This window comes from Prionailurus bengalensis, chromosome B2, assembly GCF_016509475.1.
Source record: "Prionailurus bengalensis isolate Pbe53 chromosome B2, Fcat_Pben_1.1_paternal_pri, whole genome shotgun sequence".
Classification (NCBI taxonomy): Eukaryota; Metazoa; Chordata; class Mammalia; order Carnivora; family Felidae; genus Prionailurus; species Prionailurus bengalensis.
This window is the reverse complement of record NC_057349.1, coordinates 152,256,871-152,281,957: the sequence shown is the minus strand read 5'-3', so window position 1 is coordinate 152,281,957 and position 25,087 is coordinate 152,256,871. Positions and strand designations below refer to the sequence as shown.

At 41.6% G+C, this 25,087-nt stretch overlaps 1 protein-coding gene across 2 annotated transcripts; it reads left to right on the top strand.

The window, feature by feature from the left end:
- Position 1: 1 nt before the first annotated feature.
- Positions 2-21,408, top strand: PSMB1 (proteasome 20S subunit beta 1). Of its 2 annotated transcripts, XM_043592820.1 has the most exons (6): positions 2-183; positions 3,968-4,075; positions 7,577-7,658; positions 9,927-10,056; positions 15,930-16,036; positions 17,044-17,335. In XM_043592820.1, exons 1-6 carry the CDS (start codon positions 71-73, stop codon positions 17,227-17,229), a joined length of 726 nt encoding a protein of 241 aa, XP_043448755.1. In that variant the 5' UTR covers positions 2-70; the 3' UTR covers positions 17,230-17,335. The 2 variants fall into 2 exon arrangements, with proteins under 2 accessions (XP_043448755.1, XP_043448756.1); XM_043592821.1 differs by lacking the exons at positions 15,930-16,036; positions 17,044-17,335 and adding an exon at positions 21,221-21,408 and having other exon boundaries at positions 15-183.
- Positions 21,409-25,087: the final 3,679 nt, after the last annotated feature.

Sequence of the window (25,087 nt, the reverse complement as noted above, 5' to 3'; positions counted from 1 at the left end):
CCGGAAGCGGCGGGACGTCCGGCTGGGCGCCATCTCGCCGTGAGACAGCAGCAGCAGCCGGAGCAGCGCGATGTTGTCGACGGCCGCGGGGTGCTGGGGACCCGGCAGGGACCGGGCGGTGGAGCCCCACGGCGCCGCCGGCCCTTTGGAGATGCGCTTTTCGCCCTACGCTTTCAACGGAGGGTAAAGACCAGAGAGCCGACCTTTCAATCCCCACCGCCTTCGTGCCTGCTGAAGCCTTGGGAGTCGCGGCCGAGCCCGCGTTCCCCGCCGACCGCAGGCCTCCCTCTCCATGGGTTGCGGAGGGGCAGCTTTGGCCTTAAGTGCTCACCTTGCAGGCCGGTCACTTGTGCATAGCCTGCTCTTTGTTGCAGTGAGACAGAAGATAGAAACTGAAACCTGGGCTCTGCTACGAAAGAGGTTTAAAAATGGGCCTAACCTTCTCTTACGGCCTAAATAGGTTTCGCATGTCAAAGGCGAGGCGACAGGTTTAGCGCCTGATGTTAAAAAGTTAGGGTTGGTTGGCCACTGTCGTTGGATGCACGGTCGTGTCTGCAGTTGATGATTCTAATCAAACAGCTTAATCGTTTTCTGTTGTTTTAAATGGAAGGCAGCGTTGGTTGACTAGACCGTTTCGTAGATGAGAGCTTGGTAAGAACCTGTTTGGACTATGGGATGGAGTTTCCAGCCCCGGCAACACTAGGCTTATTGATGTGTAACCATTTGTGAATCTTCACATGTGTTTATGCATTCCCTTATATGAATATTATACTTTACAGTTTTAAAATATTTTTTTTTTCAGTTAAGTTTAAGCTTAAGTTCAGGGGAAAAAAAGTCAGAAGAGGGACCCTTTAATATGTGTACTCTTGCATGTTACCTTCAAGTTGTGTTTTTAAAATTAGCTTTATCTTTAGTACTTTTCCTTCATTGTACGCTAAAAGTGTTACTAGCAATGTGGAAGGACCCTGCGTTTAGGACTTGTTAACAATGAAGAGGTGTAAATTGAGGCAGTGGTTGTAGGTTACCAACTAAACTTTGTACACACACCCGATTTGAACAAACAGACGGTTCTTGGACATAACCATGTTAATTAATCATGTCTTTATGGATTTGAAACTTTAATGCAGACTTTTGAAATATGTTGGAAAGAGAGTGGAAGTCTCCAATTTTAGCCTCGTTTCTGCCACCGAAGGACAGTGTGGTGTTTGAACAGTGTGGTGTTTCGACTTCTTGAGCCCAGATTTCATTCTCTTTCTTAGCTGGTCATAGTTTAGAGGGAGAATCCGTAGAAAAGCATTTTGTATACTGCAGGCAGTTCCCTTTTCTAATTCTCAGGATCACGGAGTGTTAGGTGGTATTAGCTCCATTTTTACAAATGAGCCAGGGCTCTTGTCATTGCTCTGATCATAAAGCTGGTGTGCAGTTGAGCCAGGACTTGAATCCATAGCTCGTCGTTGGCCACTGATTTTATGTATGCCTTTACCATTGCACTTCTAAACGCTTTCTGTGATAACGAAGTAGTTACGTCCCAAGATGGGAGGCACATCGTGAGGCAGTTGTAAGAATGACTCTCCAGTGTGTAGAGTACTCATTACTCTTTAACCCCTTGTAATCCAATTTCAGCCATTACTGCTTTACACATTAGTAACTTGTGACCTTGTGATTATTAAGTTACCTTTCTTCAGTCTTCTTTTTCTGTAGCGCCTGTTGCTGCTGGCTCATGGGCAGCCTTTGCTTTGGCAGAACAAGACTTAGTTCCATGTCCTTTTTCTACTGTCTCGTTAAATGCAGTTCAATCCCATTATTAGCACTCACATCTCATTTGCAGAAGGATAATTCCCAAATCTGTTTCTCTAGGTTTACCTCTCATGAGTTCCTCCTTTCTGGCTTCTTAAATGAAACATTTCTACCTGAATTTTTTCCTGTTACCCAAACTCAAGATACTAAAACAAAAAGCTAGCTAATTATTCCTCTCAGTTACCTTTCCTTCTTTATGCTCATAATTATGCCATTGTGCTGCTCCACCAAGTTTAAAATCTTGGATGTCACAATTGCTCTTCCCACTTCTGTCGCATATTGGTAGTTAGAAAAAACCATGTACAATTTGTGTGTTTCCTCAGTATCCCCACTTCTTCCAGTACCACTGCTGCCTTTTTACTGCATTAGTCTTTTTTTTTTAACACGCACCGTATCTTTTGTTTGTTTTATTTCGAGAGAGCTTGCATGAGAGAGAGCACGAGGGGGCGTGGGGCAGACAGAGAATCGCCAGCAGGCTCCGTGATGTCAGCACAGAGCCCGACTCGGGGCCCAAACTCACGAACCCGCACGAACCTGAGCCAAAATCAAAAGTCTGACACTCAATCAACTGAGCCACCAGGCGCCCTTCTATTGCTATTGCATTAGTCTTATTGGAGCAGTGCTTTCATCCGCTTTCACGTACTATGTTATTGTCACCGTTGCTTCTTTTTTTATTATAAAAATTTTTTTAATGTTTTACTTATTTTTGAGAGAGTGTGAGCAGGGGAAGGTCAGAGAGAGAGGGAGACGCAGAATCTGAAGCAGGCTCCAGGCTCTCAGCTCTCAGCACAGAGCCTCATGTGGGGCTTGAACCCACTGATTGAGAGATCATGACCTGAGCTGAAGTCGCACGCTTCACCAGCTAAGCCACCAAGGCGCCCCTGTCACAGTGGCTTCTTAAAACTTCACTCCACTTTGCAAATGTCTCATTCCAAAATCTTTAGTTTGGCATTTGGGATTTTCTCAAGTCAGACCCATGTCCCTCACATAAGCCTTATGTTCCTCCACTAGTTCACACAGAACACCTTAGTAAGTTGTTTGAATGTTTATTTGTATTATTACCTGTTTCCCTTTATTCATTGTCCACGTTACCTGAAATGTCATCCTTTTGTACTTCAGAACTTCAGTGCAGATCCCACCTCAGTAAAAATAATGCATAACATTTTCTCAGTGCTTATGTTCTGTGAGGTACTGTGTTAGGTGCTTTATGTGATCTGTGTCATTTGACTCAGTCATCCTGTAACACAGGAACTGTTACTACCAACAACTCAAACTTGGATAATTTGTCTGAGGTCCCAGAGTTAGGAAGTGGCAAGGACAGGTCTCCAGTAACTCCAGAGCCCAGGTTCTCAGTGGTCACAATCTACTGCCTCATATATCTATGCCATAGCGATCATCGCTAACACTAGAGGACCAGTTATGTTTCAGGTACTAGTAAAAGGGCTTTGTAATTATTAACTTAATTCTTGCGGAATCCTAGTAAGGTAGTTACTGTTACGATCTCTGATCTATATGAGGACATTGATGCCTTGGGAAGTTGAACAGCTTACCCGCAGTCTCATATCTAATAAGTGAGAGATCCAGAATTAGAACTGGACAGACTGCTTTGGGAGTTCATGCTCTAGCCTCTTCAGTAAACTGAATCATAAATCATACAGCCACGAAAGAGAAAGTTTGTTCTTTGTTCATTCATTTCTAACAGATATTTGGGTGTCCACTGAGTGGTAGATACTAAATAAGGACTTGGATAAAAAATGAAAAGCATTAAGTCCTTTGAGCTCAGAGAGCTTTTGGTTTTGGCACCACTGTCTACACCTGGTCCTCATGGCCCTGTTTTGTGATATCAGTACCTTGCACAAGTAGGTATTTAATTTTTTGATGATGTTATGATAATTCAGTGGTTTTTCTGTTACCTTCTGCGAAGTGACCTACGCTTTGACTTAGGCTTGTGTTGTTTTTTAGGGAGTACTTAAATTTTTTTTCCTAGACGACTTATAGCCAGGGATCCTTTCCCACTGATCTTTCAACTTTCTTCTGAGTCCTGCTCTTGCTCAAATCTAGTGGGTTTTGTCCAATATGTGCTATGAAGAGCTCTCCTCTAGAGAAGTAGTATTACCATCCGCAAGTATTCACTAATTTTTGTGTCCCCTCTCCCCCCCCCCCCCCCCAGGACTGTATTGGCAATCGCTGGAGAAGATTTTTCAATTGTGGCTTCTGACACTCGATTGAGTGAAGGATATTCAATTCACACCAGGGACAGCCCCAAGTGTTACAGACTGTAAGTAAATATTTCTAAGGACGTACTTCCTGGCACCTTGTGATGATTTATTGCTGTAAGAGATTCCACTTCTAAACAGTTTGTTTCATGAGTTTTTAGATTGCCTGTTTGGAGCTTAGTTTGCATTTTTGTTAGAAAACAGTTTTCTAAATTAGTATTCCCTAATATGATATGCAGTGTTTTTAAAAAAATTTTTAATGTTTGTTTACTATTGAGAGAGAGACAGTATGAGCAGGGAGGGGCAGAAAGAGAGAGGGAGACACAGAAACCGAGGCAGGCTCCAGGCTATGAGCTGTCAGCACAGAGCCGGACGTGAGGCTCAGACTCACAGATTGCGAGATTATGACCTGAACCGGCGTTGGACACTTAACCGACTAAGCCACCCGGGTGCCCCCACATCGCTTTTATTATTAGCGTTTTACTATAATGCTTTATTTATTTATAAAATATCTATAAAATATTTATAATATTGTAAATATTTTATCACATAGCTTTGTATTTTTCTATCTGTTAATCCATTACATGGTTTTTAAATCTCCCACTTTTTTTTTAACCTGAAATGTTTAATTTAGCCATATCCTAAGCAGTTATATCTGTGAGCCACTGTCTTAAGGACCAGGTATATTTTTTCTAAAACATAAAAGTGAAGTCATATGCACTGATGACCAATAGTTTGTATTTGACATTTTTGGGAACTGTTACAGTTGGTGGTTAATTCCTAAATCAGGCCACAAGAGCCTTTTAAACCTGAATTGTAACAGGAATGGTATGATGGGATTTGGGTACCTTGGACAGGGCCTTGTGCTATAAGAAGTAGGTAAAGAGGACTCTGACTTCTTTCCTGGGTCCAGGGCTAGCGCACACCCTACCTAAAGAACAATCAATACCGGTTTTCATCTTCCCAGTTCTCTTCCTGTATTCTTCTTCCATCTTTGATATTTAATTCATAGTGCATCCATGCTATCTTTTTTCTTCTAAGATGTTTTATAATTTGAAAGTAGTAAATGTCACAGATAAAATTTAAGAACATAACTTTACAAATACCATTCTCTTGCAAGGTTCTGTTCATCTTTGTAATGTTCTGTTTTAGTGTGTGTGCTACTGAAGGGAATACCTGGTTTTTTTTTTTTTTCCTTTTTATGCAGTACTTTAGGTATATAGATAGATACAACATTAGTGATTTCATATGTCTCCCTGTCATCCGTCTTTAGCCTTAAATCATACATAGAGCTAAAACTGCCTGTCTGCACTTAATCCCATACCCTGTGGGCTTAGAGCCAAACTTGCCTCTTGCCCACCTGTTTGAGACTCTACATTTAACTTTATTCTTTGCATGCAAACACCCCTTCCTTTGATATATGTGAAGATTTGGGAAAAGCATCTTGAAGCTCTAAGATTTTGTCCTACCCTATTAGTATTATTAACCCATCTTGTTAGTAAAGGCAGTATAGCTTTATGGGAGCTTGGAGCTCTTTAACTGAGTGCAGTGAGGTTGATTGTAGGGATAGATCAGGAAATGTTGATGCCCCCAGAGGTGTCATTAGTCCCTCTAGTTGGACAGATATGGTTTGTATGAATCCCTCATAAATATCTGAAAGGAAGAGTTTATCATGTGATTTCTCCTATGTTTCTTGATGAGACTGGTGTAGGTTTCCATATAGATTGATATTAAGATTTAGGAATTTTTGAGACCTGGTTGAATTTGTATGGATATACCAAAATTGAATCACTTCCCCAGTGGTGGGCATTAAATTGTTTTTTGTTTGTTTTGTTTTGGAGAGCCATTAACATAATATGTAACTTCGCAAGAAAGCCTATAGTATATTATGTATACTTCACAAGTAAGCCTATAGTATATCTTTGCAAACTTATGTGAGTAGATTGATGGGATGAATTTATAGCAATGGAATTATTGCATAAAAGTGACGTTCACCTAAATTTTTACTGGATACTGCCAAGTGGCCCTTCTAAAAAGTTAAATTGATGTATATTTTTGCCCAGTTATTAAGAGTACCCATTTTTGGTGCCTGGGTGGCTCAGTTGGTTGGGCATGCGACTTTGGCTCAGGTCATAATCTCACGGTTTGTGGGTTCAAGCTCCACATCCAGCTGTCTGCTGTCGGCACAGAGACTGCTTCAGATCCTCTGTCTCCCTCTTTCTCTGCCCCTTGCCTGCATTGTCTCTCTCTCAAAAATAAACATTAAAAACAGGGGGGAGTACCCATTTTCCACAACCCCTCACCAGCATTAGGCCTTATTAACAGGTTGAAATCATCACCTGTGTAGATTTGGATTTGTGAATGACATGAAGGCTCTTTTCATACATTTATGGTGACTTGCGTCTTTCTTTATATGACTCCTATAACTTTACCAATCTTTCCATTGCGAGGTTTTTTTAAATTGAGATATAATTGACATGTAACAGTGGTTTCAGGTGTACAACATGATTACATATTTGTGTATGTTGCACCACCATAAGTCCAGTTAACATCTGTCCCCATATTTATTACACAATCTTTTCTTGTGTTGAGAACTTTTAAGATCTATTCTCAGCAACTTTAAAATATTCAGTACAATGTTGGGCGCCTGGGTGGCTCAGTCAGTTAAGCATCTGACCCTTGATTTCTGCTCTGGTCATGATCTCACGATTTGTCAGTTTGAGCACTGACCGTGTGAAGCCTGCTTGGGATTCTCTTTCTCCTCCTCTCTCTGCTCTTCTCCTGATCTCTCTCTCTCTCAAAATAAATAAACTTTTAAAAAAGTTAAAAAAATTCAATGCAATGTTATTAACTATAGTCACCATGCTGTACATTATATACCATGATGCACTGTGTTAATGCTTTTGATGTTTGTAGGAGCCATTTTATTTCATTTTTTAAGTGTTTATTTATTTTGAGAGAGCGAGAGAGCAAGTGCGCGCGAGCAGGGAAGGGGCAGAGGGAGGGAGAGAGAATCCCAGACATACTCCACACCGGCAGTGCAGAGCCCCATGTGGGGTTTCATCCAAACAACCGTGAAATCATGACCTGAGCTGAAATCAAGAGTTGAATGCTAACCGACTGAGCCACCTAGGTGCCCCTGTAGGAGCCCTTTTAGATAAAGGAAGTTAATATAAGACTTTGGTCATATCTACTACAATTTTTTTTTTTTTTTACTTTATCATTTTTCTCTATAAAAGTTTTAATTTGACGAAATTTATGAAATTTTTCTGTGAAAGCATTGGGTTGTATCATATTTAAATAGGTGGCTGTCAACCCAAGATTGTATCACCTATGTCTTCTTTAGGCAATTCATACTTTAATTTTTCTGGAAGTCTTTGATTCACCTATAATTTATTTAGGTATGAAATGATGACACTGCCCTCCCCGCGCAACAAAGGGCTAACTAGTCCTGTTACCATTTGGTGAATAACGGGAATAGGGGTTTTATATTTAAAATTGCTGAAGACATGTTTTACCTTACTATCTAACCAGCCCAGTTTCCTGAAATGTGCTCTTTACAGAACAGACAAAACAGTCATTGGATGCAGCGGGTTTCATGGAGACTGTCTTACCCTGACAAAGATTATTGAAGCAAGACTAAAGGTAGATACTTTTGTTACGTGTCTGCACTTTAGAAAGTTAGTAATGATTTATTAGATTGTCACTCAGAATAGCTGGAGAAGCTCTCAGTTAGCAGGTGAAACCATAACTTGTTCTAGAAGTGAAATGATACTGTTAATGAAATGATAGCCACATTAAAGTAGCGTAATGTGAAACTGCAGGGTATTTAAAATCTCTGTACAGTATAAAGGGTTCTCTACCCTTATGGAGATAGCCTGGTCAGGGTTTCTTCTGAAAATAATCTTCCTTCAAAAACAAAAATTCTGTGGAGGAGGCAAGCTTTTAGACAGGTGCTTGGTTTGGAACACCATCAACTGACGTGCTCTCCCTCGTTCAAGCATTGGACTCTTAGTTGACAGGATGCACGGGCAGGAATAGAAATAGATAAGTCAGAAGTTTGGACGAGAGGCACAACCTAAGCTATCGCCACCTAACACCTTAGTAGGCTTTAGTTGACAGCCAGCTGAGGAAGTTTGAAGAGCTGTAAAGGGTGGTATGAGGAGGAAGTGAGGAAGGAGGCAAACCAGCCTGTTCTGCAGTTTGTAAAGGGGCTGACACTGTCACTGCCTCCATGTCTTCCGTGCGAGATGGGGACGGTGTGAGGAACAGAGGAGTACTGACTCTTAATAAAAGTAAAGGCACGTCTTGATTTTTATTATGGCCCGTGTATATTAAACAGCATGTAACAAATAATTTCAAGGAGAGTAGGATAGGAGTAATTTAAACCATATTAAAATGGATTTTATCTGTAATAATAACCAGTAAATGCAAACTCTTCTTAGCTGGCAAAAATGCAGGGCTGGTGTAGGATTTAATTTTTTAGGTTATGTGTCATAATTTTATGTAGTTGGTAAGACCAACCTGGTACATGAAGAAGTTACCAGAGGTGGTCACGTTCTATGTTTGCCTATTAGTGAATAACACTTGAAATTGTATACACTTATGAATGATGTCCTAGGTATTGGAGTATGTAGTAAATTTAACAGATACCTGTTTTGGAATAATTTCAAAATTGTTCAGTAAAATACAGAAATGATTTCATTTGGTATTGATCAATTGTTAATACTTATTTAAATTCTTTACATTGAAAGTTTTATTGATTTACATTTATTGACATATTCATTCGATTCCTGGTGCATATTTTGCAGATGGAACTTAACAAAAGTACACAGACCAGCAGAATAGTGTTGTGTTAACAAAATATAACAAGGAGCAGGGAATTCAACTTAATTACACAATCCTTGAAATTTCTCTTTCATGTGTTATTACATAAATGATGCAGTGATTATACTGTTGATGCTTGATTTTGAAATGAAGTGAAGATTTTTTTTCTAATCTTCCGTATTTAGCTATTGTTATTTTGGTCTGTGTTCTTAGGTAAATCTTTGGAGATGTTTGCTATGTGGCTGATAAATTGGTGAACTCATTTTATGTTTGAAATTTTTGTAGAATTTCTCTACTGGATAATTTAGGATTCCCTAAGAGTAAATAAATCTAGGATTCAAAATCACTAAAAGGTTTGTTTTGGATACTTCTGGTCTCCACTGTAGATGCTTTAAGGAGCAGGACCTCTTCCCTGTACTAGAATCATGCAGAGTAAGGGTCCTGCCCTCATGTCTTCTGTTCTCATAGATACCTCCTTTGCAAAGAGAAGGACTTCTATCTGGGTCTGATCAAAGGTCAGCAAATTTTACCTGTAAAGGGCCAGATAGTAATTATTTTCAGCTTTATGGGCCATTTGATATCTGTGGTAACTATCAGCTCTGCTGTTGTAATGCACGAGGATGTGTAGATAATATGTAATGAAAAATTATGTTTTAATAGAGCTTTATTTGCAGAAACAGTTGTTGGGCTGGATTTTGTCCATGGACTGTACAGTTTGCTGACCCTGGTCTAGAGGCAGAGTAAAGGAGAGCTGGATTTAAAACACCCTCCCAGGTCACTGTATAAACATATTATGTGTGCATTTGCTCTTGAATTAGCAGTTCCTGAGATATGGATGGCATGGAGAATAGAGTCTTTAAATCAGACAACTGAGGAAAATTTAGCATTCTTTCCCTTAATTTTTATAGCCCCTAAAATGGCATGATACAATAAATTATTATTTTGTCTTAGTATGTTTGTGTGTTCTTGAAAGAAATAGACATTGTTTCACCAAGATTTGCATTCATCCTTTAATTTACAGTTGCTTGTTCACGTCTGTAATATATTCTGCCTCTCCGTGCCTGTTGCTTTCATTAATAATTGCAGATGTATAAGCATTCCAATAACAAGACCATGACCACGGGGGCGATTGCTGCAATGTTGTCTACAATCCTCTATTCAAGGCGCTTCTTCCCATACTATGTTTACAACATCATCGGGGGACTGGATGAAGAAGGTAGAATTCTCGTTCTGGAAAACGAAGGGGGGTGGCATTTTTTAGATATGTATGTTTCCCTCTAGAGGTGAAAAGAATAATAAATAGCATCTTGCCCAACACTTTTATTTTCTGTTAATTAAAGCAATAAGGAACTGAAGCTTAAAGGGGAATAAAGAGATGATCCAAAGACACACCACAGGTTGTGTACTAAAACTCTAATAATGACTGTTAGGCATGCTGTTCCTTTACTGTTTACTGAATATCTTGCAGGAGTTCAGTAGTAGATAATTAGCATTTTAATCCTGTGGAAAAAATCTGACTTGGAGGAGCTTGACCTTATGATTCTACATAACAAATGTATTTGACTTAAGTTGTTAAAACTGATGCCTTAAAAGAAATGTATGCATTTCCAACAGTGTTTTCAGAACATTCTGAAACACCTCTTTGATTTTCTGTCAGTGAGACCAGGAGGGCCTAAGAAAATCAGTCTCGTTACTTGACATGTCCATCCTGTTTTTGATCTAAAGCTGTATTACGCAGCAGGGACACAGATGGTTTTCACCAGGTTTCATTTGGATTGACTTTCGGTTGCTTCCAACAACCAGATGCTATACTATCTCTCAGGACAGATCTGTGCCACCATTTACAGTAGTCCATTGAAGAAAGAAGTTCTAGAGATGTTTGGCTGAGAACAACGTATTGAAATATCTCTACAGAGAGGAAAACTTTCTGGATAGTAGGGAGTTGGGCTCCTCTCCTACTCTCCCCACTTTTCCTTCTGTCCCTTCTGTTCCACGGGCTCTTCCTTTGTTTTCCCTCTGTCTTAACAGCTGCCCACATAAATGGCCCCCGAGAGCACTCTGGTCTTTTTACCCACCATGGTTTAGATGTAGACAAATTAGGGTGACAATTTATTTCGAGTCTTTCAGCCTTCCTTGAAAGTAAGACAGAATATAAAGCATAGAAACAGCCAATAAAAATTCATTACCCTTAACAAGTTAAATTCTAGCCACAGATTAGCTTGCCTAGCCCAGCTTGCTGGACACTTTTTTTCCCACCTAAATTATGTCTGACTTGAATGTCAGATCAATAAATTCAGGTTTTAGCAACATTAGTCATAGCTATCATTGAATTTTAGCATGCCAGACAATGTCCTTTGAGTTTCACTGAGAGTCAGAGGCTAATTTGGGAACACTTACATCTACTGAAGGGCAAAGCTAAGGTTTGGGTTGGATTTGTTTCTCGAGTTCAAAGCCCTGTTCTCTGATGTTTTGGTCAGGGATTTCTGTCTTTTATAATCTTGTCTGCTTTGATTGTCCTTTAAATTTATTTTCACTTCTTAGAGGAATTTGTGTAGCAAAGCAGTCTTTTTTGTCTGTTCCCCCAAGACACTTCAGCTTTTACCATGCTTTCCTGTTTTCTTGGTTTATTTCCTTGCTTTGTTGGTGTGTATCTCTCAAGAGATTTCTGGAAAAAGAAATCCGGAGAACTTGTTTTGAGACTTTGCTTTTATTCTGGTGTTCTGCAATTTTATAGTGATACCCTTTGTACAAGATCTTTTCCCTATTTGTGTCTTCTCCTGTTCACTTCCCCACTGTCTCGACAATCACCTGGATTGTGATCTTCTATTTTATTATAATTCTTCCCTGGCATATTGTCCATCCCTTTGTCTTTTTCTTCTCTGAAGATTTCCTCAGGTTTAGATTTTATCCTGTACTACATTCTTACTTCTGCTGTCGTTAATTTCCAAGAACTTTTCCAATTCTCTGGCTTCCTTATTTTTTTTCTCTAAGTATGTTCTCATTAGATGTACTCCCCTTGATATTTTCCTGTGATCTCCGCATTTTATCGGATTAATTTCTTTTCATTTTATTTTTGACTTCTGTTTTCTACGTTGGAGGCTTCCTTCAAATTTCCGTTGATTTTTGGCCATTCATTCTTATTGAAGAATGGTAGGCCAAAATCTGAGTAGAGGGTGGTATTGGCCTGACAGTTTTCCATTTACTGCCCTGTACCCAGACTGCACATATGCCAGGTGTCCCCAAGTCCAGGGTATCTGGGACCTTGTTTCCAGTTTTTCTTTTTTGTGGAGGTGGAGACTTGGAGAGCAGTATTCTTTATTGAGACCTTTAGGGTAGTTGGGTCATTGGCTGTCCTTCAGGACACTGGGGTCAATGGCTAAATTAGGACAGTGGGATCAACACTTACCCTTCAGGACACTGGATCGAACAGCTGCCCTTCAGGATAGCCAGGTGAGTAGCTGTCTTCTTGGACCTCTGTGCCTTTAACTCTCTAGTTGCAGTCATACTTTAAAAATTTTTCCACCCAAAAGTAACAATGGCTTTAGTTTTTCTGTAACAAAAACAATAGTAGTTGCAGAAGTTTCAATAGTACTGGAAGAGACAAAAATGAAAGTAGTTATCACCTCAAAGCCTATATTTAGAGTTAATTACAATTAAACTTCCAGTAAACCCGCTTACAGGTATCTTGGTAGTCATACATGTTTGTGCACTTTACAAGTAGAATGTGGTGTATGCATCTTTATGTTGGATGTATTGTCATGGAGATCGTTTTATGCTAGTGAATAAAGATGCGTAATGACTCAGTGACTTGCATAGGGTACAGCTACACTGCAGTTTGCCTCCCAGTCCTCTGCAGGTCATTCAGGTGGTTTCCAGTCCTTAATCTAAGCGATGTGATGAATGTCTTTGTACATACAGTTTTGTATACTTTTTCTTTTCTTTTTTTTTAAATTTTATTTTTTTAAACTTACATCCCAATTAGCATATATTTGTATACTTTTTCAACCGTGCGTACTTCCCTGGAAAAAATTCTCAGAAGTTGTGTGTCGGGGTCAGAGGATATATATTTTTGGCATTTTGATGCCATCACTAGTTTGCCCTTCGGAAAAGACCACCAGTGGACCCTCCTGGCAGCAGGGGCATGAGTACCTGGGGTTCTTTGGGCATCCTTACTACTCTTAAAGATCTTTACCCAATAAATATTTTATTATTTTAATTTATATGTAATTTTTGTGTGCTGAAGTTGGGCATTTATTTGTGTTTTTTGATCTTTGCTTTTCTTCTTTGGAGACTGACCTGTGTATTAACCTTTGCTTATTTCCTTATTTGCAGGTTAGTCTTCTTAAAAAATTATTTATAAGCATGCCATCTAACTGTGTCAACTCTGTAATATCCGTGGTGGTGGATGCCTCCCAAGAATGTTCTTCGTCTCTTACATTTTGGGGGTTGTCTACCTGTGCAGCATTTTCTGAAGTTCGTGTGGTCCAGTCTGTTGGTCTTTTCTTTGTGGCATTGAGTGTCGTACTTTGTTAGACTCCCCCATCCAAGGTTTTCTTTCTAGCACTTGTTTTGACTTTATTTTTTTACATTGAAGCCATGGTGCTTTTTTAAAGAATGATTTTGGTGAGGAAAAGCACTCTACAGATAAGATTCATGCCATTCTGTTCTCGTGTTACAAAAGTCTCTTTTGCCTTTGCTAAGTGGGAAGGTCTTTGAAACTCTGGTCTTCGACTTATTCTGCTCTTGTTTTTCTCAACTCCGTGGCGTATGGTTTTTCTGAAATTGGTTCTGCCTTTAGTTGACATTTTTGGGCCTCGTTTTATTTGTGGCCTGTTGGCCTCCTGAGAGAGATTGTTGTTCTTTTTTGGCTTTGTATTTCCTGTCCCTTTCTTTGTGTGTTGAAGTTAGTGAACTGCCCACTGTGATCTCAATCTTGTCCCAAGCTTGCTTCCAACAAAAACACTTAACCTGGGGGTCTCCTGAGTGACCTCAGCACCTTACATGCTGCCTTCTCAGCAGAGAATTGTAAGTAATTGTGCAACAGAAAAACTACCCAGAGCTACGGGTGGCAGATGTCCATGGGTAGGAAGAAGACTGTCCTTATCCCACATCTCCCAGGTGAGCTACTGAGGTGCTTCAGTTCTGGCGTAATGTGTTTTAGAGATCAGTTATATCACTTTAAAGTCATACCTCGTCAAATGATCCATGATTTTTCACACCCAAAACACAGGGAGTTTTTCGTTTTTTTATTTGACAGAGTGTGCACTGGTGAGCAGGGGAGAGGAGAGGCAGAGAGAGACGGAGGGAGGGAGGGAGAATCTCAAGCAGGCCGCACGATCATCATGGAGCCCGATGCAGGGCTTGATCCCATGAGCCTGGGATCATGACCTGAGAGCTGAAACCAAGAGTCAGACACTCAGCTAACTGAGCCACCCAGGCACCCCCAAACACAGCTGTTTTTAAAAGGCCTTAAAAAAAATTACGGTGACACGTGTGCTTTGTAACAGATTCAGTACCGAAGCATATAAGTGATTCCCTTCTTTTCTTGCCTTCAGTCGCACGAAGATAACTATAGTTTTCAGTTTATCTTGCCATACTTGTTTGTGTGCTTATACAAATACATTACATGCTTTTTTTTATGCCTGTAATAGGAAATAGGGTTCTGTTACACACATTATAGAGTTACTCATTTTACATTGTCTTGCGGTTATGTCCCCAGTCCCATCTTCCTCTTCCATACCGGTTTTTGCTAATGGATTTTAGGCTGCTTAGAAATTTTTGCTCTTTTAAGAGAGACAGAATAAGCCTTCTTATGGGTATATCCTGTTCTACAAGTTAGATTGTTACTGGGTCATTGGGTGCATGCTTTATATTTTGATAGATTCTCTTGCCAGATTGCTCTTTAAAAAGGCATAGCGATTTATGCACGCTTCAGGAGAGCCTGAGAGGCCCATTTATCCTTACACTGATAGTACTCTGCAACTGTTGTTAAGAATGGGTACATTCAGGGGCGCCTGGGTGGCGCAGTCGGTTAAGCGTCCGACTTCAGCCAGGTCACGATCTCGCGGTCCATGAGTTCGAGCCTCGCGTCGGGCTCTGGGCTGATGGCTCGGAGCCTGGAGCCTGTTTCCGATTCTGTGTCTCCCTCTCTCTCTGCCCCTCCCCTGTTCATGCTCTGTCTCTCTCTGTCCCCAAAATAAATAAACGTTGAAAAAAAAAATTAAAAAAAAAGAATGGGTACATTCAGGGGCGCCTGGGTCCCTCAGTCGGTTAAGCATCCTACTTCAGCTCAAGTCATGATCTTGTGGTTTGTGAGTTTGAGCCCCGCATTGGGCTCAGAGCCTTGAACCTGCTTCGGATTCCGTGTCTCCCTCTCTGTCTGCCCCTCCCCCTCTTGCACTCTGTGTCTGTCTCTCAAAAATAAATATATATATATATATAAAAAAAGAATGGGTACATTCAAACTCTTGTGTTTTGTTTGCAAAAGTGATTCTTAACTCTGGTAGTACGAAGCAATGTTTATGTTTTAGGCAGAACTAACTTTTTGCATGTGGCATTTGTGTTTTTCTGAAAATTTTCCTGTATTAAATCAGTTTTTTATGGTGTTGATGCTAAAGGTGCTTACTGTTTAAAAACACACGGTAAGTTTTCCTTGTGACTGTTCACATTCAACAGTAGTAGAATTTTAAACTCAGGTCTATGCTAGAACGACAATAGCATTTTTTAGGAATGTGGTGAGGAGTTTGGTGCAGAACTCAGAGCAGGACCTATGACTGCTAACCAGTGTGCCTGTGAGACCACATACATATTGGGATCCACTGGGTGGTAATTGGCGATGTCAGCTTGACGAGAGCCTGAAGCTCCAGGTGTCAAACACGCCATAAGGAGACCAGAGTAGGCAGGTGTACCTCTGACTCCCTTGTGAGTGGAGGCGAGCAGACTGCTGGGTTAACAGTGAATGTGGCTGAAATTTTAGCTAAGTTCATAGTCCGTTTTGTGTCCCACTTTGTGTCCCACTGGATCTATTTTTACCGTGATTTGGGATGGTAGTCAGGATGCATCCTTATGGAAACTGTCTTATTCTTTCAGGGAAGGGAGCTGTGTACAGCTTTGACCCAGTAGGGTCCTACCAGAGAGACTCCTTCAAGGCCGGAGGCTCAGCAAGTGCCATGCTACAGCCCCTGCTCGACAACCAGGTAAGGAGACTGCATCCGTGTTGCTGTGACGTTAACACAAAGTGCCTTCCTCTGAGTTCTCCTATTCACCGGCTCAGGAGAGTGGAGAAATCAAGGGTTTCTTGTGCATCGCTATTGTTTTCGGTGGGCTGATTTGCCCTACCCAGACCTTCTTGTCTCTCTGTGTTCTGCTGGCTCTCTTGTGGCCTCTCACCTACTCTGTAGTGTCTTCCCCTGATACCGTGACTTCCAGGTCTCCTGTGTCTGCAACGGTCGACCATGTGTTCAGTTCTCCTCTTGCCACCTTACCTGAAGCACTTGCAAATATCTTTTTCCCCACATTCACCATTTGTTCGTCACCTGATTTTATATTCTAACTTCCAAGTACATTTTTAATTTGCCCCCTTTCCTCTTACCGTTGCCTGAAATCAGGCCTGCATTTCCCATCATCCTTTCTGCCGCCAAGCTTACTTCTTTGTGTTTCTGAAATATGTGTGTACAGTTACTCGTGCATATTACTTATCTTCCTCATCACCCATCACTCCGCTTCCACCTAGACCTTTGGTGTGGTGTGCCTGTCCCGTCACCAGGCCTTTGGGCATAGCACACCCTGGATCTGGAGTGTTACTCCTCTCTGACTCTGGTTTATCCTTCACACTCTGTACCCAAGTGTGTCTTCTGACGAAGCCTGTCTCTTCAGGGAGACTTAGTTATGGCTGCTAGGGATTCTCGTGGCTCTTTTTTGTTTTTCTTAGTGGTAGCACATTGTATAATGGTACTCTGCTTTCGTATGTCCACCTCTCTAGGTGATGTGTGCTTCTCAGGAGCAGCAGCTTTGTCTCTGTGAACATTTGTCAGGTTTTAGGAATGTGTAATTTAGCCAGGTCTGGAAGCATTTCAGTTGAGAGATATTTTAAATGTATGTGATGTATTCATGATGAATCCTTAGCTACGTGAAGGCACTGGGGAGGCTTGAACCACCTTTGTACTGTCACGTGATGCCTCATTCAAGTTTCCTGTCCCACCAGGTTGGTTTTAAGAACATGCAGAATGTGGAGCATGTCCCACTGTCCTTGGACAGAGCCATGCGGCTTGTGAAAGATGTCTTCATTTCAGCGGCAGAGAGGGACGTGTACACTGGGGATGCACTCAAAATCTGCATCGTGACCAAGGAGGGCATCAGGGAGGAGACCGTTCCCCTGAGGAAGGATTGATTTGTGTGCTGTTATCATTAATCACTTCACAACTGGTTAATTTTGTATCTTGGAACTATTGGACTGATGTATTAAATAAAACCTGAAGTAATTATTCTAAGCAGGACAGATCTAGAAAGTATAATTTCGTTTTCCTTTCCTTTTCTTCATTCTTCTCATATTTTTCTGTCTTCCAGAGCTATTTTTGTATTTTAATTATTTTTTTTTAATTAAAAAAAAAAAGTTTTTTAAGTAAGCTCTATGTCCAGCATGGGGCTTAAGCTCACGACCCCAAGATCAAGAGTTGTACATTTCCCCAACTGAGCCAGACAGGTGTCTTTATTTTTGTATTTTAAAGATGAAAAAAACAAACAGGTCATGTCACTTTTTCCTTATATTTATGAGCAAGAAATTAATCTGGAAAAGATGACTGTTTTGATCAGCTTATCATTGCTTGATGGCCAGCCTGTCTTATGCAGAGGGTTTTTGGAATTGATTATAAAGTCCACCCAGCTTTCTTTAAAGGGTAGATTACCTTTAAACCACTGCTTTTATCAGTTTTATTAATGAATGTAAAGGGAAATGGAAGATCTTAAGATATTCCCTGGGGATGTTAAACGGTCTGAAATGACTGGGAGAAAAATCTGCAAATCAACCAGCATAGAAGAAAATTACAAAAGTAAATAGCCCCTTAAATGAGCTTTAGCCAGTAATCAGGAAGAATTTTTATAAACACTTTAAGAATATTAAATCCGAAGGGCGCCTGGGTGGCTCTGTCGAGCCAGTTGAGCGTCTGACTCTTGGTTTGAGTTCAGGTCATGATCTCCCAGTTCCTGGGATTGAGCCCCACGTCGGCCTCTGTGCTGACAATGCAGAGCCTGCTTGTGATGCTCTCCCTCTTTCTGCCCCTGCCCTGCTTGTGCTGTCTCTCAAAATAAACATTTAAAAAATATGTTAAATCTGAGACCTAAATCTTGATAGAGCTAATATAAAATACATTTTATCTCCATTACATGTAATGCTGGAGCAGTTTCTTTGGTGTGAACAAGTCTGATGATATGGTGTAACCTAGGGGGTGTCACTGGTTTTGTGGCATATTAACAACAGGATTTTCCTGTTGGCTTCCTGTTCAGAACTGGACTTACCAAAAACTCCTATGAGATACATATTTTAACATTTGCTAAGAAGTCTGTTGATCTGCCACCTGCAAGCTGAAGACCCAGGAGAGGCGGTGGTGGGGCCCTGCCTCCAAGGACCGGGAAGACGGCTGTTCCAGCTCAGCGTTTGGGCAGAGAGCAGATTCTGTTCATGGCTTCAGCAGATTGGATCACGTCCATGCTGGGAAGGGCAGCCGGCTGTACTCAGTGTACCCGTGTAAATGCTAATCTCACCCAAAAGTCCCCACAGACACCCCAAAATACTTAGCAGAATATCTGGCACCCTGTGATCTAGCCAAGTTAATATAACATTAATCATTACAATTATATAAACTAGTTGTATTTTATTTTTTGTTTCAAAGGATGTCCCATTGATATTGGGATTCAACTTTCCACTATTTAAAATTATATAGGTTTGTGTGCCTGGAACTTTGTATAAGATCCTCACCTCCGAAGTTTTCCAAATTCATGGTGTCTTTTTCTCACCTTCCAGTATGAATTATTTTAACCTAGTAATTCTCTACACCTTGAATGTGGTCTCCTTTGAAGGCCTGTGTTTGAAGGAGGCTGCAGTTAATACTACCTTGTCCAGAATATGCTGGCACGTGGGTCCTTCCAGAGCTAACTCTAGTTGTTTGGGTGGCTTTTATAGATCATTTAACCACAATACCTCGCCTGAAAAAGGCAGCCTTTTAGCACTTTGGTAGATTAGAGTTTAATTTATAGTTAGCCAGGCTTTAAGTTTCTGGTGAAAAGGCTGCCATTACGTCAAGACTTCCCTTCATACGTCAGATTCGCATTTCTGCCTGCTGCACAGAATGAAAGGGGGTTGAGAATCAGAAAATGTTAGGAATTGTGGGAAAACAGTGCTTATTACTCTTTGTATGTGTTAACTGTGACTTGATTTACACACACTGAATTGGAATGTTGTGTATATGTTTTTTGTTTAATGATGAGAAAGGGCAGAAATATTTTTCCAAAGTCTGCTCAACGGAACTGCCCAGTGGGGTTTTCCTGGCTCAGAGCTAAGCCTGTGACCAGCAGGTGCCACTCACGCCTTCATGTGTCATACACAAGCATGTTTTCTCGAATTGCAGAGATTAAAAACAGGCTATGAGGCCGACTGCAAGCCTACTTGAAAGGAATATGGACCAATTAGTGGAAAGTGTCCTTATTACCAAAATGGCTCAACTATTACCCTGATGGGTTTTTTTTTTTTTTTTTTTTTTCCCTTGCCTTTCTGTACCTAATACCTAGAAGAGCCTTTCATGGCCAAGAAAATTCATTAACTTGCTTTCTGACTCTAGATCTCCTTTCCCTCTACTTGTGCCTTTCAGAGGGTGGGATCTCCTATATCAGAATTATGTAGAACACTGGGTAAAAACTAATTCCTGGGTGCACCCGAGACATATTTTCTTAAAAAAAAATTTTTTTTTAATGTTTATTTTTGAGAGACAGAGCATGAGCAGGGGGAGGGGCAGAGGGAGAGGGAGACACAATCCAAAGCAGGCTCCAGGCTCTGAGCTGTCAGCAGAGCCCGATGCGGGGCTCGAACTCACGAACTGTGAGAACATGACCTGAGTCGAAGTCAGACGCTCAGCCGACTAAGCCACCCAGGCACCCCATAAGACATTTTCCTAGTCTCAGAGCTGGACCTGTATTTTTAAGTTAAATACCCACAATTTAAAAAAACTCCCTTAACTCCTCTTCAGACACTTTCAATCAGAAACAATCATAGGAGACATAGTAGAGGATTTATTATAGTATTTGACCTGTAAGTGCAATTAAGAGGAGGTAGATCTGGGCTGTGTGAGGTGCCGGAGCCTAAAATCCACGGTGCGGGCTGTTGGGGAGGGACAATGAGTGTGAAGTGGGGGACACAGGAACAGACTGGAACCTGCAAAATGGGGCCATGAGGACACTTGTGTCAGTCTCACTACCTTCAGATGTCCAGCTTCAGTGATGGGGACAAGGGACTGGGCTAAACGCTCACCTGGCCCAGCAGCTGGGGAAAGCTAGAATGAGTCAGACAAGAGCTGATGGTGCTGAGCCCAGGTGCTGCCCAGGCCCCCGGAGGTGGACACAAAGCAGGATGGCCATTGCCTTACATCTCTCACCTGCCAGCCCTCCAGAGTTCCCAGCAGCAGGCTGCACCTAAACTGGGAAGGAGCTTCAGGTTCCTTCCCAAGTTGTTGCTTGTACAGAGGAGGTGGCAGCTGTGTCCATGGACAATCTGGACTGTTGGGGGAGGCTGAAGGCAAGGTGAGCTGGAGGTACAGAACCTCCTCACAGCCTTGTGTTCTGCTCATTAGCTTGATTTCCATCAGAACAGAGGTTATGAAAATGGTTTGAAGGGAGTTTCAACCACAGGATCACTGGGGTTTGTCTGTTAACATCCTGGGGCTTATTTTCTCTCTTAGATGGGGAAGCGCTCACAGTGTGTACAATTTGGAGGTGGTGAGTCTGGGATGTCCAAAGAAGGGAGAGGCCCTGACTGTGCAGGCCATGATCCCCCTCTGAATGGGTGCCTAGTGTCTTTCTCCTGAAGATGCTTCACAGACATGTGCTTTCTTCTACCCTCCAGGAGGAGATCAGCTGTCCGTGTGGCTCTCCCTGGTCTGAGTGGCTCCTTGGAATATGTAATCAACTTTGAAAAGTATTTTTCTGTAATGGGAAAACCTCCATTCAAAGCACAACATGGGGTGTGGATTGATACCCATGGGCTGATTTAGGAAGTATAGGTGATCTAGAGTGTGATCTCCTACCACTTTGTCCTCAAGCAGACCCACAACCTGTGCCTTTTCTGCAGTAAAGTTGGCTGTTGCCTTTTCTGCAGGGAGTTGGCTGTGGTCCAGGGAAGAGGTCGGACCCAGGTTCTTCAACGGAGATCCGATCTGCATCAGTCACTCTCTCAGGGGCCACCAGATGGCAGTGTTGCCTTGCCCAGTCTAAGCCACCCTGCCATAGATCTGATCTGCAAAGAAGCAGGTTGCTGGCCTGTGCTCTGCCCGTGCACAGACTTTGCTGAGTCTGTGGGATGAACCCAGCAAAATTGGTAGGAGTCTACTAAAAGGGATAAACCAGAGGTTGGCAGGTAGTAAACTCTGCCAGAGGTCTTGTGTGTGTATGGGAGGGGGAGGAATGTTTCAGGGAGAGAGAAGGGGGGAGAAGGGTTGTGGTTTGGAGAGACAAAAATCAAAACACAGAATTCCTCTGGAAACAGATTTATGGGGTGACTGGTGAAATTTATTATGGTGACCAGGTGACTGGCTGCAGAAATGAGATTAAGACTCAGTATTCATTTCATTCTGCTGGTTTCTCACTCTCTGGGTTTTCTTTGTTTTTTGCCACCAGCGAGTCCTCTTGTGTCTTGTACTTCAGCAAATTCCTTTCAAATGAACATTTGATGTTATGATGATCTAAGGACTCAAGTCTATAAATGCCATTGAAATTCTTGGTTGAGGATTTTGTAAGGATGCTGATAATAGGATTTTTCTACAAATTTTTCCACTTTGTCCTCAAGCAGACTTACAAGCTTGAGGAAGCTTGATCTTTGATTAACAAAGTTCTAAGTTCAAAGTTCTAAGTTGCTTGCTTTGAGTAGTGTTCAACTCCATCCCAAGAAAATGCAAGAGAAGACTTGCTTTTCTCACATTTAACTTAACGCCTTTGACTTAAAAGGAGTTGGTCTGTACTGCTTTCATTTAGGAGTAAATATATTTTTCTTGTGTCTCACAGGTAATCCTGCCTTTTTTCTCTTTTGTTCAGAATAGAAATCATGTAAGTCCAAGAGAGACCTGCCCTAGAGATAAAAGGAAAGTCTGTAATTATTTTATTTTTTTAAAAATGTTTAATGTTTATTTATTTTTGAGAGAGAGAGAGAGAGAGAGAGAGAGAGAGAGTGACCAGGGGTGGGGGAGGGATAGAAAGAGAGGGAGACACAACTCAAAGCAGGCTCCAGGCTCCACACTCTGCACCGTGCCCGACGTGGGGCTTGAACTCACGAGCTATGGGATCATGACCTGAGCCGAAGGCAGACGCTTAACTGACTGAGCTGCCCAGGTGCCCCAGAAAGTCTGTAATTATAATGACTGTATTTCCTTAACCAAAGTTTGAATCATGCTATAATGTAGACTCTGACCAAAGATTTGAATTCAGGGCTGTCTTTGAAATATTAACAGTTGTAATAGACTTGTTAGGAGTCCCTATTTAATTTTGTTTTTCTTTCTAAATATTTCTTTTTAATTATTTATGTAAAAACATTTTTAATGTTTATTCATTTTTGAGAGAGAGAGAGTGAGCATCAGTGGGGAAGGGGCAGAGAGAGAGGGAGACACAGATCTGAAGCAGGCTCCAGGCTCTGAGCTTGAACTCACGAACTGCTAGATCATGACCTGAGCCAAAGTCGGATGCTTAACTGACTGAGCCACCCAGGCACCCCTATTTTTAATTATTTCAAAAACTAAAACTGGATTCTGATTTTGTTTATGTCCTTGACTCTCTCATATTGGCAGTTTTCATTTACTATTACAGTTGGTGGTTGAGAACCACAGGAGTGGCCTAGGAGGTAAGGACACTGCTGACCATCTGTGTAGTGCTGCTGCTTTCCCTGTCATTTACAATGTTAAGAAAAGTCATCTACAAACACGAAGATGTGGGTTAGCTTCTCAGGAAGCCATCCTGTTGGGCCTTTCCAGCTCTGTTCTTACTGCTTCCTGAGAGCATTGCTATTTACGAATTCTCTAGAACCTTGTCAGGCATGGGGAAGACCTCCAGAAGACCTGCCAGCCATCTTGCTCCTGGACTCTGAGGCTCTGAAACCCGTACATGTCATAAAGTATTCCCCATTTGGGGTTTCCCTGTGAAGCTCCTCAGAACTTTTCCTGAAAGCTGATTACAGTGACTCTAGTGAGGCCAGCATTTCTGAGGGGAAGATGTGGGCCTAGAGAAAGGCACAGAGGACAAGAACAGAGAGCCAGGGAGACCCTGGGTAGTGTTGAGGAGCCCGTGTGATTTGCAACAATCCTTTCTGTAGGCTCTCAAAAGAATATAAATCAGCACGGGGCCAGTATTGATATATTATGAGAGCACAGACACCAAAATAGGATTTTTCTAAGAAATCAGAATTGGCTTATTTATGTTGTTTATTTAGGGGTGGGGTTAGGATATTTGTTCAGACACTCACTGTGTTCAATTTGTCCATTATTTCAGCAGTAGTTTTCAAGAGCCTACCATGTCCCAGGCACTTTCTGTGTCCCATGGGGACATAGCTGTGAATAGGGATATGAAGTCCCTGCTCTCTTAAGGTACAGCTCTCTTAAGTGTCTATGAGGAACACCAAAAGTGTGAGGTAACAGAGTAGGCAGGTGTCTACTTGAGAGGATTGTGGAGAAGGTGACATGTGAGCTGAGACTTGATAACAAGAACAAGCCAGGGATTTGAGAGTCTTGGGATGAGCTTGCAACACACATTTGTTTCCTAAACGCCAGCTGAGGACCATCTCTGTGCCAGGCCCTGGGGTCTAGCCCTGAACAGAATAGACTCCAATCTTCCTCTCAAGACGCTTGTGTTTTAATGGGGGAAATGAGACAACCAACACAATAGAAAGTGTATCTTGCAGAGTTATAGTGTGTTGCAGTTACAAGGTGATGAGTGCTGGGGAGAAAAACAAAACAGGCAAAGGTCTTGCGGGGTCAGGGGGCAGGGCAGGTATCCGGGAAGGAGCTTCCTCCAGCTAAACAGAAAGGACACTCTCCGTCTGATTCTTTCTGAGAAAGAAGCCATAGCTTGGTGATTCTTGTGTTGTGCCTCAGAAGGAGACTGAAGCCTTGACACTGAAGCCACTCCTTGGCACTGAAACCACGGCTTCTTACTGTGCCATGCTGATAGCTGTCTTTGAGGAAAGGGCTAGAAGACGGTCTGTGTGGGGCTCATCAATTAGCAGCTCTATTGCTGGTGGTGACATGTGGCACATCTGGGTAAATAAAAACCTGGTACAAGAGAGGGTGTTTTAGTTTCAAATTCCTTAAATAACCAACAGTTGGGAAATGGTTAGACAACTTATGAAATACTCATTACATGGGATATTATCCTGTCATTAAAAGTGGTACCTATGAAGTCCTTGTATGTAACATGGCAGAATATTAGGGCAGAACACTAACTGAAAATCAACAGAATACGACATTGTTTGTGTGCCACAATTATGACTATGTGGAAAAATGTAATACAGTAGAGAAAGCACCCCGATTAATACAATGGGATAGCCCAATATGGGTGGGTGTCTTTATAGACCTCTGTAATCGACTTTTATTATTTATTTTTAATTTTAGGACAAAGCTTTGTAATTTAGAATTCTAAATTTAACAACTCCTCTTCCCATTGTTTACAAGTAATTTCCACACCCACCCAAGGGCTCAAACTCATGACCGAGACTAAGAGTCCCATGGTCCACCTACCGAGCCAGCCAAGCACCCCACTCCTCTTCCCTTTTTGCCAAACTTCTCAAAATATTTTATTTTAATCGTAGATGCAGTATAGTAATCAACTTAATAGGAAAAAAAATCTAGGTGGTAGCTTGGTTTGAGTTGGTGAAAAATCAGGTTGTTTGACATAGTATCTCACTTTGACCCAGCCATAATGAAGTTGATAGATATACCTGATCATCTCCTAAGCAGTAAGAAATAAAGACTTGTTTTCATGAGCTGTGCCTCCATAAGCCACAA

Excerpts from the sequence above, each read along its gene's own strand:
- PSMB1 (XM_043592820.1), top strand. The coding sequence starts at position 71 with ATGTTGTCGACGGCCGCGGGGTGCTGGGGACCCGGCAGGGACCGGGCG. Across the intron at positions 4,076-7,576 it reads AGCCCCAAGTGTTACAGACT|AACAGACAAAACAGTCATTG; the intron begins GTAAGTAAATAT and ends TGCTCTTTACAG. Across the intron at positions 16,037-17,043 it reads AGCCCCTGCTCGACAACCAG|GTTGGTTTTAAGAACATGCA; the intron begins GTAAGGAGACTG and ends CTGTCCCACCAG.